Source organism: Chlamydotis macqueenii, chromosome 35 (genome assembly GCF_036417535.1).
Source record: "Chlamydotis macqueenii isolate bChlMac1 chromosome 35, bChlMac1.mat, whole genome shotgun sequence".
In the NCBI taxonomy this organism is placed as follows: domain Eukaryota; kingdom Metazoa; phylum Chordata; class Aves; order Otidiformes; family Otididae; genus Chlamydotis; species Chlamydotis macqueenii.
The window spans coordinates 279,283-294,221 of record NC_141590.1 but is presented as its reverse complement, the minus strand read 5'-3'; the positions used below and the strand labels follow the sequence as shown (position 1 = coordinate 294,221).

At 58.5% G+C, this 14,939-nt stretch overlaps 1 gene segment (V, D, J or C); it reads right to left on the bottom strand.

Annotated features, from left to right (window-relative positions):
• Positions 1 to 10,010: 10,010 nt before the first annotated feature.
• Positions 10,011 to 11,684, bottom strand: LOC104485261 (Ig gamma-2C chain C region-like; the record flags this gene model as incomplete). The annotated part of the segment is given in 4 exon segments: positions 10,011 to 10,209; positions 10,254 to 10,336; positions 11,183 to 11,512; positions 11,669 to 11,684. Coding segments are annotated over 4 exon segments (628 nt in total), but the record flags the coding sequence as incomplete, so codon positions are not given.
• Between the last annotated feature and the right edge of the window lie 3,255 nt (positions 11,685 to 14,939).

Sequence of the window (14,939 nt, the reverse complement as noted above, 5' to 3'; positions counted from 1 at the left end):
TCACCCAACCATCCAACCATCCAACCATCCAACCACCCAACCACCCAACCACCCAACCATCCACCATCCAACCATCCAACCATCCAACCACCCAACCACCCACCATCCACCCACCCAACCACCCAACCACCCAACCACCCCCCAACCATCCAACCATCCAACCATCCAACCACCCCAACCACCCAACCCCAACCACCCACCCACCACCACCCCAACCACCCAACCACCCAACCAACCAACCACCAACCACCCAACCATCCAACCACCCAACCATCCAACCACCCAACCACCCACCACCAACCACCCACCACCCAACCACCCACCCCCCACCACCCAACCACCCAACCATCCAACCACCCAACCACCACCACCCACCACCCAACCATCCAACCACCCAACCACCCAACCATCCAACCACCCAACCATCCAACCACCAACCACCCAACCATCCAACCACCCAACCACCCAACCACCACCACCCAACCACCCCACCATCCAACCACCAACCACCCAACCACCCAACCACCAACCACCCAACCACCAACCATCCAACCCACCCCAACCATCCAACCATCCAACCATCCAACCACCCAACCACCAACCATCCCACCATCCCACCACCCAACCATCCAACCATCCAACCATCCAACCACCCAACCATCCAACCACCCAACCATCCAACCATCCAACCACCCAACCATCCACCAACCAACCACCCAACCACCCAACCATCCAACCATCCAACCACCCAACCACCCAACCACCCAACCATCCAACCACCCAACCACCCAACCATCCAACCACCCAACCACCCAACCACCCAACCATCCAACCATCCAACCACCCAACCACCCAACCACCCAACCATCCAACCACCCAACCACCCAACCACCCACCACCCAACCATCCAACCATCCAACCACCCAACCATCCAACCATCCCAACCATCCAACCACCCAACCATCCACCACCCAACCACCCAACCACCCAACCATCCAACCAACCAACCACCCAACCACCAACCATCCAACCATCCAACCACCCAACCATCCAACCACCCAACCACCCAACCACCCAACCACCCAACCACCCAACCATCCAACCATCCAACCACCAACCACCCAACCACCCAACCACCCAACCACCCAACCATCCAACCACCCAACCACCCAACCATCCAACCATCCAACCACCCAACCACCCAACCATCCAACCACCCAACCATCCAACCATCCAACACCCAACCATCCAACCATCCAACCACCCAACCACCCAACCATCCAACCATCCAACCACCCAACCACCCAACCATCCAACCACCCAACCACCCAACCATCCAACCATCCAACCACCCAACCATCCAACCACCCAACCACCCAACCACCCAACCACCCAACCATCCAACCATCCAACCATCCAACCACCCAACCATCCAACCATCCAACCATCCAACCACCCAACCATCCAACCATCCAACCATCCAACCATCCAACCACCCAACCATCCAACCATCCAACCACCCAACCACCCAACCACCCAACCATCCAACCACCCAACCACCCAACCACCCAACCATCCAACCATCCAACCACCCAACCATCCAACCACCCAACCATCCAACCACCCAACCATCCAACCACCCAACCACCCAACCATCCAACCATCCAACCACCCAACCATCCAACCATCCAACCATCCAACCACCCAACCATCCAACCACCACCCAACCACCCAACCACCCAACCATCCAACCATCCAACCACCCAACCACCCAACCATCCAACCATCCAACCACCCAACCATCCAACCACCCAACCACCCAACCACCCAACCACCCAACCACCCAACCACCCAACCACCCAACCATCCAACCACCCAACCACCCAACCACCCAACCACCCAACCATCCAACCACCCAACCACCCAACCATCCAACCATCCAACCACCCAACCACCCAACCATCCAACCACCCAACCATCCAACCATCCAACCACCCAACCATCCAACCATCCAACCACCCAACCACCCAACCATCCAACCATCCAACAGTGACCCAACCAACCAACCCATCAACCGATGATGCAACCACCCAAGGAAGGACCCAATCACCCAACCACCCAACGCGTCATACGTCCGACCGCCCAACCGTCCAACCAACGGCGCAAGCACGCACCACCCAACCACCCAACATCCAACCACCCAACCACCCAACCATCCAACCACCCAACATCCAACCATCCAACCACCCAACATCCAACCATCCAACCACCCAACCATCCAACCATCCAACCACCCAACCATCCAACCATCCAACCACCCAACCATCCAACCATCCAACCATCCAACCATCCAACCATCCAACCATCCAACCATCCAACCACCCAACCATCCAACCATCCAACCACCCAACCACCCAACCATCCAACCATCCAACCACCCAACCACCCAACCACCCACCACCCAACCACCCAACCACCCAACCATCCAACCACCCAACCACCCAACCACCCAACCATCCAACCACCCAACCACCCAACCACCCAACCACCCAACCACCCAACCATCCAACCACCCAACCACCCAACCAACCAACCATCCAACCACCCAACCACCCAACCACCCAACCACCCAACCATCCAACCACCCAACCATCCAACCACCCAACCACTCAACCATCCAACCATCCAACCATCCAACCATCCAACCACCCAACCATCCAACCATCCAACCATCCAACCATCCAACCACCCAACCACCCACCATCCAACCACCCAACCATCCAACCACCCCAACCATCCAACCATCCAACCACCCAACCACCCAACCATCCAACCACCCAACCATCCAACCACCCAACCACCCACCACCAACCATCCAACCACCCAACCACCCAACCATCCAACCACCCAACCACCCAACCATCCAACCATCCAACCACCCAACCATCCAACCATCCAACCATCCAACCACCCAACCATCCAACCATCCAACCACCCAACCACCCAACCACCCAACCATCCAACCCACCCAACCATCCAACCATCCAACCATCCAACCACCCAACCATCGAACCACCCAACCCACCCAACCACCCAACCATCCAACCATCCAACCATCCAACCACCCAACCATCCAACCACCCAACCACCCAACCACCCCAACCACCCAACCATCCAACCATCCAACCACCCAACCCACCCAACCATCCAACCACCCAACCATCCAACCATCCAACCACCCAACCACCCAACCATCCAACCATCCCAACCATCCAACCATCCAACCACCCAACCACCCAACCACCCAACCATCCAACCATCCAACCACCCAACCACCCAACCACCCAACCCACCCAACCACCCAACCATCCAACCATCCAACCATCCAACCACCCCAACCATCCAACCATCCAACCATCCACCACCCAACCACCCAACCATCCAACCACCCAACCACCCAACCATCCAACCACCCACCACCCAACCATCCAACCACCCAACCATCCAACCATCCAACCACCCAACCATCCAACCATCCAACCATCCAACCACCCAACCATCCAACCATCCAACCATCCAACCACCCAACCACCCAACCATCCAACCATCCAACCATCCAACCACCCAACCACCCAACCATCCAACCACCCAACCACCCAACCATCCAACCATCCAACCACCCAACCATCCAACCACCCAACCACCCAACCACCCAACCACCCAACCATCCAACCACCCAACCACCCAACCACCCAACCATCCAACCACCCAACCACCCAACCATCCAACCACCCAACCATCCAACCACCCAACCATCCAACCACCCCCAACCATCCAACCATCCAACCATCCAACCATCCAACCATCCAACCATCCAACCACCCAACCATCCAACCACCCAACCACCCAACCATCCAACCACCCAACCATCCAACCATCCAACCATCCAACCACCCAACCACCCAACCATCCAACCATCCAACCATCCAACCATCCAACCATCCAACCACCCAACCACCCAACCACCAACCACCCAACCATCCAACCACCCAACCATCCACCATCCAACCATCCAACCACCCAACCACCCAACCACCCAACCATCCAACCATCCAACCATCCAACCACCCAACCACCCAACCACCCAACCATCCAACCATCAACCATCCACCATCCAACCACCCAACCACCCAACCATCCAACCATCCAACCACCCAACCACCCAACCACCCAACCATCCAACCATCCAACCATCCAACCACCCAACCATCCAACCATCCAACCACCCAACCACCCAACCACCCAACCATCCAACCACCCAACCACCCAACCATCCCAACCACCCCAACCAACCAACCATCCAACCACCCAACCATCCAACCACCCAACCATCCAACCATCCAACCACCCAACCACCCAACCACCCAACCACCAACCACCCACCACCCAACCATCCAACCACCCAACCCATCCAACCACCCAACCACCCAACCACCAACCACCCAACCACCCAACCATCCAACCACCCAACCATCCAACCATCCAACCACCCAACCATCCAACCACCCAACCACCCAACCATCCAACCATCCAACCACCCAACCATCCAACCATCCAACCATCCAACCACCCAACCACCCAACCATCCAACCATCCAACCATCCAACCCACCCAACCATCCAACCATCCAACCATCCAACCACCCAACCATCCAACCATCCAACCATCCAACCACCCAACCAACCAACCATCCAACCATCCAACCACCAACCATCCAACCACCAACCATCCAACCATCCACCACCCAACCACCCAACCATCCAACCACCCAACCACCCAACCACCCAACCATCCAACCACCCAACCACCCAACCCCCCAACCACCCAACCATCCAACCACCCAACCATCCAACCACCCAACCATCCAACCACCCAACCATCCCAACCACCCAACCATCCAACCACCCAACCACCCAACCATCCAACCATCCAACCACCCAACCACCCAACCATCCAACCACCCAACCATCCAACCATCCAACCACCCAACCACCCAACCATCCAACCATCCAACCACCCAACCATCCAACCATCCAACCACCCAACCATCCAACCACCCAACCATCCAACCACCCAACCATCCAACCAACCAACCACCCAACCATCCAACCATCCACCATCCAACCACCCAACCATCCAACCATCCAACCACCCAACCATCCAACCATCCAACCATCCAACCACCCAACCATCCAACCACCCAACCACCCAACCACCCAACCATCCAACCATCCAACCACCCAACCACCCAACCATCCAACCATCCAACCACCCAACCATCCAACCACCCAACCACCCAACCACCCAACCACCCAACCACCCAACCATCCAACCATCCAACCATCCAACCACCCAACCACCCAACCACCCACCACCCAACCATCCAACCACCCAACCACCCAACCATCCAACCATCCAACCACCCAACCACCCAACCATCCAACCACCCAACCATCCAACCATCCAACCACCCAACCATCCAACCATCCAACCACCCAACCACCCAACCATCCAACCATCCAACCACCCAACCACCCAACCATCCAACCACCCAACCACCCAACCATCCAACCATCCAACCACCCAACCATCCAACCACCCAACCACCCAACCACCCAACCACCCAACCATCCAACCACCCAACCACCCAACCACCCAACCATCCAACCACCCAACCATCCAACCACCCAACCATCCAACCATCCAACCACCCAACCATCCAACCACCCAACCATCCAACCACCCAACCATCCAACCATCCAACCATCCAACCATCCAACCACCCAACCATCCAACCACCCGACCATCCAACCATCCCAACCACCCAACCATCCAACCATCCAACCACCCAACCACCCAACCACCCAACCATCCAACCACCCAACCATCCAACCATCCAACCATCCAACCATCCAACCATCCAACCATCCAACCATCCAACCACCCAACCATCCAACCATCCAACCACCCAACCATCCAACCATCCAACCATCCCAACCATCCAACCATCCAACCACCCAACCACCCAACCACCCAACCACCCAACCACCCAACCATCCAACCACCCACCATCCAACCATCCAACCACCCAACCATCCAACCATCCAACCACCCAACCACCCAACCACCCAACCATCCAACCACCCAACCATCCAACCACCCAACCACCCAACCATCCAACCACCAACCATCCAACCATCCAACCACCCAACCATCCAACCACCCAACCACCCAACCACCCAACATCCAACCATCCAACCATCCAACCACCCAACCACCCAACCTCCAACCACCCCAACCACCCAACCATCCAACCATCCAACCATCCAACCACCCAACCATCCAACCATCCAACCACCCAACCATCCAACCATCCAACCACCCAACCATCCAACCACCCAACCATCCAACCACCCAACCATCCAACCACCCAACCATCCAACCACCCAACCACCCAACCACCCAACCATCCAACCACCCAACCACCCAACCACCCAACCACCCAACCATCCAACCACCCAACCACCCAACCATCCACCATCCAACCACCCACCATCCAACCACCCAACCATCCAACCACCCAACCACCCAACCATCCAACCACCCAACCACCCAACCATCCAACCATCCAACCATCCAACCATCCAACCACCCAACCACCCAACCACCCAACCATCCAACCACCAACCACCCAACCACCCAACCACCCAACCACCCAACCACCCAACCATCCAACCATCCAACCACCCCAACCACCCAACCACCCAACCATCCAACCACCCAACCATCCAACCACCCAACCACCCAACCACCCAACCACCCAACCACCCAACCATCCAACCATCCAACCATCCCAACCACCCAACCACCCAACATCCAACCATCCAACCACCCAACCACCCAACCATCCAACCATCCAACCACCCAACCACCCAACCATCCAACCATCCAACCATCCCAACCCACCCAACCACCCAACCACCCAACCACCCAACCATCCAACCACCCAACCATCCAACCATCCAACCATCCAACCATCCAACCATCCAACCACCCAACCATCCAACCACCCAACCACCCAACCCACCCAACCAACCAACCACCCAACCATCCAACCACCCAACCACCCAACCACCCAACCATCCAACCACCCAACCATCCAACCACCCAACCACCCAACCATCCAACCACCCAACCACCCAACCATCCAACCATCCAACCATCCAACCACCCAACCACCCAACATCCAACCATCCAACCACCCAACCACCCAACCATCCAACCATCCAACCACCCACCACCCAACCACCCAACCATCCAACCACCCAACCATCCAACCACCCAACCACCCAACCATCCAACCACCCAACCACCCAACCATCCAACCATCCAACCACCCAACCACCCAACCACCCAACCATCCAACCACCCAACCACCAACCACCCAACCATCCAACCATCCAACCACCCAACCACCCAACCATCCAACCATCCAACCACCCAACCATCCAACCATCCAACCACCCAACCACCCAACCATCCAACCACCCAACCACCAACCACCCAACCACCCAACCATCCAACCACCCAACCACCCAACCATCCAACCATCCAACCATCCAACCACCCAACCACCCAACATCCAACCATCCAACCACCCAACCACCCACCATCCAACCATCCAACCACCCAACCACCCAACCACCCAACCATCCAACCACCCAACCATCCAACCACCCAACCACCCAACCATCCAACCACCCAACCACCCACCATCCAACCATCCAACCACCCAACCACCCAACCACCCAACCATCCAACCACCCAACCATCCAACCACCCAACCACCCAACCATCCAACCACCCAACCACCCAACCATCCAACCATCCAACCATCCAACCACCCAACCACCCAACCACCCAACCACCCAACCACCAACCACCCAACCATCCAACCACCCAACCATCCAACCACCCAGCCATCCAACCATCCAACCATCCAACCATCCAACCATCCAACCATCCAACCACCAACCACCCAACCATCCAACCACCCAACCACCCAACCATCCAACCACCCAACCATCCAACCACCCAACCACCCAACCATCCAACCACCCAACCACCCAACCATCCAACCATCCAACCATCCAACCATCCAACCACCCAACCACCCAACCATCCAACCACCCAACATCCAACCATCCAACCACCCAACCATCCAACCACCCAACCATCCAACCACCCAACCATCCAACCACCCAACCACCCAACCATCCAACCATCCAACCACCCAACCATCCAACCATCCAACCACCCAACCATCCAACCACCCAACCATCCAACCACCCAACCATCCAACCACCCAACCATCCAACCACCCAACCATCCAACCACCCAACCATCCAACCATCCAACCATCCAACCACCCAACCATCCAACCACCAACCATCCAACCATCCAACCACCCAACCATCCAACCACCCAACCATCCAACCATCCAACCATCCAACCATCCAACCACCCAACCATCCAACCACCCAACCATCCAACCACCCAACCATCAACCATCCAACCACCCAACCATCCAACCACCCACCATCCAACCACCCAACCATCCAACCATCCAACCACCCAACCATCCAACCACCCAACCATCCAACCATCCAACCATCCAACCACCCAACCATCCAACCACCAACCACCCAACCACCCAACCACCCAACCACCCAACCATCCAACCACCCAACCACCCAACCACCCAACCACCCAACCACCCAACCATCCAACCATCCAACCACCCAACCATCCAACCATCCAACCATCCAACCATCCAACCATCCAACCATCCAACCATCCAACCATCCAACCATCCAACCATCCAACCATCCAACCATCCAACCACCCAACCATCCAACCATCCAACCATCCAACCATCCAACCACCCAACCATCCAACCATCCAACCACCCAACCATCCAACCATCCAACCATCCATCCAACCATCCAACCATCCAACCCAACCAACACCAACCACAACCAACCAACCCAACCATCCAACCACAACCCAACACCAACCACCCAACCACCCAACCATCCAACCACCCAACCATCCAACCACCCAACCACCCAACCACCCAACCACCCAACCATCCAACCATCCAACCACCCAACCACCCAACCATCCAACCACCCAACCACCCAACCACCCAACCATCCAACCATCCAACCACCCAACCACCCAACCATCCAACCACCCAACCATCCAACCACCCAACCACCCAACCATCCAACCACCCAACCATCCAACCATCCAACCACCCAACCATCCAACCATCCAACCATCCAACCATCCAACCACCCAACCATCCAACCACCCAACCATCCAACCATCCAACCACCCAACCATCCAACCATCCAACCATCCAACCACCCAACCATCCAACCACCCAACCATCCAACCACCCAACCACCCAACCATCCAACCATCCAACCATCCAACCACCCAACCATCCAACCACCCAACCATCCAACCACCCAACCATCCAACCATCCAACCACCCAACCACCCAACCATCCAACCACCCAACCATCCAACCACCCAACCATCCAACCACCCAACCATCCAACCATCCAACCATCCAACCACCCAACCATCCAACCATCCAACCACCCAACCATCCAACCACCCAACCATCCAACCATCCAACCACCCAACCACCCAACCATCCAACCACCCAACCATCCAACCACCCAACCATCCAACCATCCAACCACCCAACCACCCAACCATCCAAAGACACCTGACGCTGCGAGACCGCTTTGCTTTTTATTGGGCGCCTCTTCGATCTTCTCCGAAACCCGGGGGAGGTGGGGAGGTCCACCTGGGGGTTGTCTTCTCCTCCCCGCCGCCTCCCCCCCTTCCCACCGCCCGCTTTCGGCTTTATTTACCGGGGTTCTTCTGCGCTTGCCGTTGGGTGAACCTCATGGGCAACCCTTCGTGGACCACCATGCAGGAGTAGATGTCTCCGGCCAACCAGCTGCTCTTGGCGACGGCCATCTTGCTGTAGACGAAGAAGGAGTTGCCTTGGGGGTTCTCCTTCATGGGGGGCGTGGTGACGTAGGTCTCCTCGGCCAGGTCCTCGTGGTTCTTCAGCCAGCGCACCCGCAGGTCGTCGGGGCGAAGCCGCGCACCAGGCAGGTGAGGGTGAGCACGTTCTGGCTCAGCTCCTCGCCGTGGGGCGGGAGGATGAAGATGAGGGGCGGGGAGACCTTGCCTGCGAAGAGGAAGGCGACGGTTGGGTGGTTGGGTCACCTTGGCCATCCCTGGCTTGGGTGGTCTTCGGCTTGACCATCCCTCGCTTGGATGGTCTTCATCTTGACCATCTGATGGTTGGATGGCCTTCATGTTGACCATCCATCACCTGGATGGTCTTCTCCTTGACCACCCATGGCTTGGATGGTCTTCATCTTGACCATCTGATGGTTGGATGGTCTTCACCTTGACCATCCATTGATTGGATGGTCTTCATGTTGACCCCCTGATGGTTGAATGGTCTTCACCTTGACCATTCCTCACTTGGATGGCCTCCATGTTGACCGTTCCTCACTTGGATGGCCTTCATGTTGACCGTTCCTCACTTGGATGGTCTTCTCCTTGACCATCCATTGATTGGATGGCCTTCATGTTGACCATCCATCACCTGGCTGGCCTTCATCTTGACCACCTGATGGTTGAATGGTCTTCACCTTGACCATCCATGGCTTGGATGGTCTTCGTGTTGACCATTCATCACTTGGATGGTCTTCTTCTTGACCATCCATCACCTGGATGGTCTTCTCCTTGACCACCCATCGCTTGGATGGTCTTCATCTTGACCATCTGATGGTTGGATGGTCTTCTCCTTGACCCTTCCTCACTTGGATGGTCTTCACCTTGACCATCCATCGCTTGGATGGCCTTCATGTTGACCATCCATCACCTGGATGGTCTTCTCCTTGACCACCCATGGCTTGGATGGTCTTCATCTTGACCATCCATCACCTGGATGGCCTTCACCTTGACCAGCCACCACCTGGATGGACTCCCCGCCCGGTTCCGCCCGGCATTGGAGAAGACTCACCCGAGCGCCTGGAGATGGTCTTCTTCAGCGGCTGCTGGAGATCGGCGTGCTGGACCGTGCAGGTGAACCTCTCGCCGGCTTCCCAATCTTGGGTGGAGACGGCCAAGGTGCTGGTGGCCGTGAAGGTCCCGTTGAACTGCTCGCGGAGGTCCAGGAGCTCGGGTTCCAAGACGCCGGGCTTCTCCTTGGCCCAGGAGAGCTGGAGACCGGAGTCGCTGGGGAGGTTGGCCACCAGGCAGCGCAAGGTGGGCCTCCGGGTGATGTAGAGGTCGGCCACGTCCGGCGGGAGGACGTAGAGGAGGATGGAGGAGGAGGAGTGGGTGGGGACCTCTGCGGGAGGAAGGGGGGGTGGTTGAGGGCTTCTTCAAGCAGCTCTGGTGGTGAAGACCACCGTGGTCAACCGACCTTCTCAACTGGAGAAGTCAACCGTGGCCAACCGACCTTCTCAACTGGAGAAGTCAACCGTGGCCAACCAACCTTCTCAACTGGTCAAGACCATCATGGCCGACCAACCTCAACTGGTGCCCACCCAACCTTCTCAACTGGAGATGTCCACCATGGCCGACCCGCCTTCTCAACTGGAGAAGTCAACCGTGGTCAACCGACCTCAACTGGTGCCCACCCAACCTTCTCAACTGGTCAAGACCACCGTGGCCAACCGACCTTCTCAACTGGAGAAGTCAACCATGGTCAACCGACCTCAACTGGTGCCCCCCAACCTCAACTGGTGAAGCCCCAACTCAACTGGTGAAGCCCCAGCCTCAACTGGTGAAGCCCCAAACCCCAACTGGTGAAGCCCCAACTCAACTGGTGAAGCCCCAACCCAACTGGTGAAGCCCCAACCTCAACTGGTGAAGCCCCAAACCCCAACTGGTGAAGCCCCAACTCAACTGGTGAAGCCCCAAACCCCAACTGGTGAAGCCCCAACTCAACTGGTGAAGCCTCAAACTCAACTGGTGAAGCCCCAACTCAACTGGTGAAGCCCCAAACCTCAACTGGTGCCTCCCCAACCTCAACTGGTGAAGCCCCAAACCCCAACTGGTGAAGCCCCAACTCAACTGGTGAAGCCCCAAACCCCAACTGGTGAAGCCCCAACTCAACTGGTGAAGCCTCAACTCAACTGGTGAAGCCCCAAACCCCAACTGGTGAAGCCCCAACTCAACTGGTGCCTCCCAACCCCAACTGGTGAAGCCCCAAACTCAACTGGTGAAGCCCCAACTCAACTGGTGAAGCCCCAAACCCCAACTGGTGAAGCCCCAACTCAACTGGTGCCTCCCAACCCCAACTGGTGAAGCCCCAACTCAACTGGTGAAGCCCAACCTCAACTGGTGAAGCCCCAACCTCAACTGGTGAAGCCCCAAATCCCAACTGGTGAAGCCCCAACTCAACTGGTGAAGCCCCAACTCAACTGGTGAAGCCCCAAACCCCAACTGGTGAAGCCCCAACTCAACTGGTGAAGCCCCAAACCCCAACTGGTGAAGCCCCAACTCAACTGGTGAAGCCCCAACTCAACTGGTGAAGCCCCAAACCCCAACTGGTGAAGCCCCAACTCAACTGGTGAAGCCTCAACTCAACTGGTGCCCCCCCAACCTCAACTGGTGAAGCCCCAACTCAACTGGTGAAGCCCCAAACCCCAACTGGTGAAGCCCCACCACGCCCACGCCCACCCCCTTTGGCCCCGCCCCCTCACCGTCGCAGTGCCGGGCGTGGTCCTGGGCCACGGCTCCGCTGGCCGGGTGCCGCACCTGGCAGGTGACCGTCTTCCCCTCCCACCAATCGGAGCGGCTGATGTTGGCCCTGCTGCTCAGCCTATAGGTGGCCCCGCCTTCTTCTGGGCGGGGCTTGCCGACGGTGGCCTCCAGGAGCCCGGGGACGCCGTCCACCAACCACTCGACCTCGGCGGCCGCCGGGGAGAAGCCGTTGGCCAGGCACAGGAGCTCCACCCAATCGGCTTCGGGCGTGGGGCGGCAGGGGGCGGAGTAGAGGACTTGGACCTCCGGGGGGATGGGGGTCGATTGGCCCTGGCAAACTTGGGGGGCGGGGGAGAGAGAGAGAGAGATGTGGGTCAGGAAGAGGTGGGACCAGTTGTGGGGCTGGGGGGGACCAGTTGTGGGGCTGGGGGAGGAGGTGGGACCAGTTATGGGGCTGGGAGACCAGTTATGGGGCTGGGGGAGGACCAGTTGTGGGGCTGGGGGAGGAGGTGGGACCAGTTATGGGGCTGGGGGAGGACCAGTTATGGGGCTGGGGGAGGAGGTGGGACCAGTTGTGGGGTTGGGAGACCAGTTATGGGGCTGGGGGAGGGCCTAGAACCAGTTATGGGGCTGGAAGACCAGTTATGGGGCTGGGGGAGGAGGTGGGACCAGTTATGGGGCTGGGGGAGGGCCTAGAACCAGTTAGGGGGCTGGGAGACCAGTTATGGGGCTGGGGGAGGGCCTAGAACCAGTTATGGGGCTGGGAGACCAGTTATGGGGCTGGGGGAGGGCCTAGAACCAGTTATGGGGCTGGGAGACCAGTTATGGGGCTGGGAGATGACCCCACCCCACTTATGGGGCCGGGAGAAGACCCGTGAGGATCCCAAAGGCCCGGGGGCCCTCCCGCCCCACGGCGCGCCCCACACCTCACCTTTGACCGCCTTGCTGAGGCTGACGCTGCCGTCCGATTGGCTGAGGCTGCAGGTGTAGGCCCCGGCGTCGGCGCCGTGGGGCAGGAGGAGGCGGCTGCCGAAGTGGTGCAGGCCGGTGGCCGGGTCGCGGGAGGCGGGGAAGGGGGCGGAGCCGGAGGCCTCGGCTCCGCCCCACGTGATGGCGATTGGTTGGGGGAAGAAACCGGTGGCCAAGCAGGCCAAGGTCACCGGCCCCACGGCCGCCCCACAGCAGGTGGTGAGGGGGAAGAGGGTGGGGGGGGAGGAGGTCGCTGTGGGGCAGGAGAGGAGGGAGGGGGGGTCAGGGGAGGTGTGGGGCAGGAGGCGTGGCGCCGCGGGGCGGGACGACTCCTGCCCCATAGATTGGGGAGGAGCTCCTGCCCCATAGATGGAGCATCTGACCCCTAGATTGAGGAGCTCCTGCCCCATAGATTGGGGAGGAGCTCCTGCCCCATAGATGGAGCATCTGACCCATAGCTTGAGGAGCTCCTGCCCCATAGATTGAGTATCTGCCCCATAGTTTGGGGGCAGCTCCTGACCCACAGATTGAGGAGCTCCTGCCCCATAGATCGAGCTCCTGCCCCATAGATTGAGGAGCAGCATCTGACCCATAGATTGCTGAGCTCCTGCACCATAGATTGGGGAGTAGCTCCTGCCCCATAGATCGAGCGTCTGACCCATAGATTGAGGATCTTCTGCCCCATAGACTGAGGAGGAGCGCCCATGCCCCATAGCTACCCCTGCCCCACAGCTCCCCTACTCCACAGCTCCCCAGCCCCACCGCTCCTCCTGCCCCACAGCTCCCCAGCCCCACAGCTCCCCTGCCCCACAGCTCGCCCTGCCCCATAGCTCCCCTGCCCCACAGCTCTTCCTGCCCCACAGCTCCCCTGCCCCACCGCTCCCCTGCCCCCCAGCTCCCCAGCTCCACAGCTCCCCAGCCTCACAGCTCCCCCTGCCCCACAGCTGCCCCTGCCCCACAGCTCTCCCTGCCCCACAGCTCCTGTGCCCCACAGCTCTTCCTGCCCCACAGCTCCCCTGCCCCACCGCTCCTCCTGTCCCACAGCTCGCCCTGCCCCATAGCTCCCCTAGCCCCACAGCTCCCCTGCCCCACAGCTC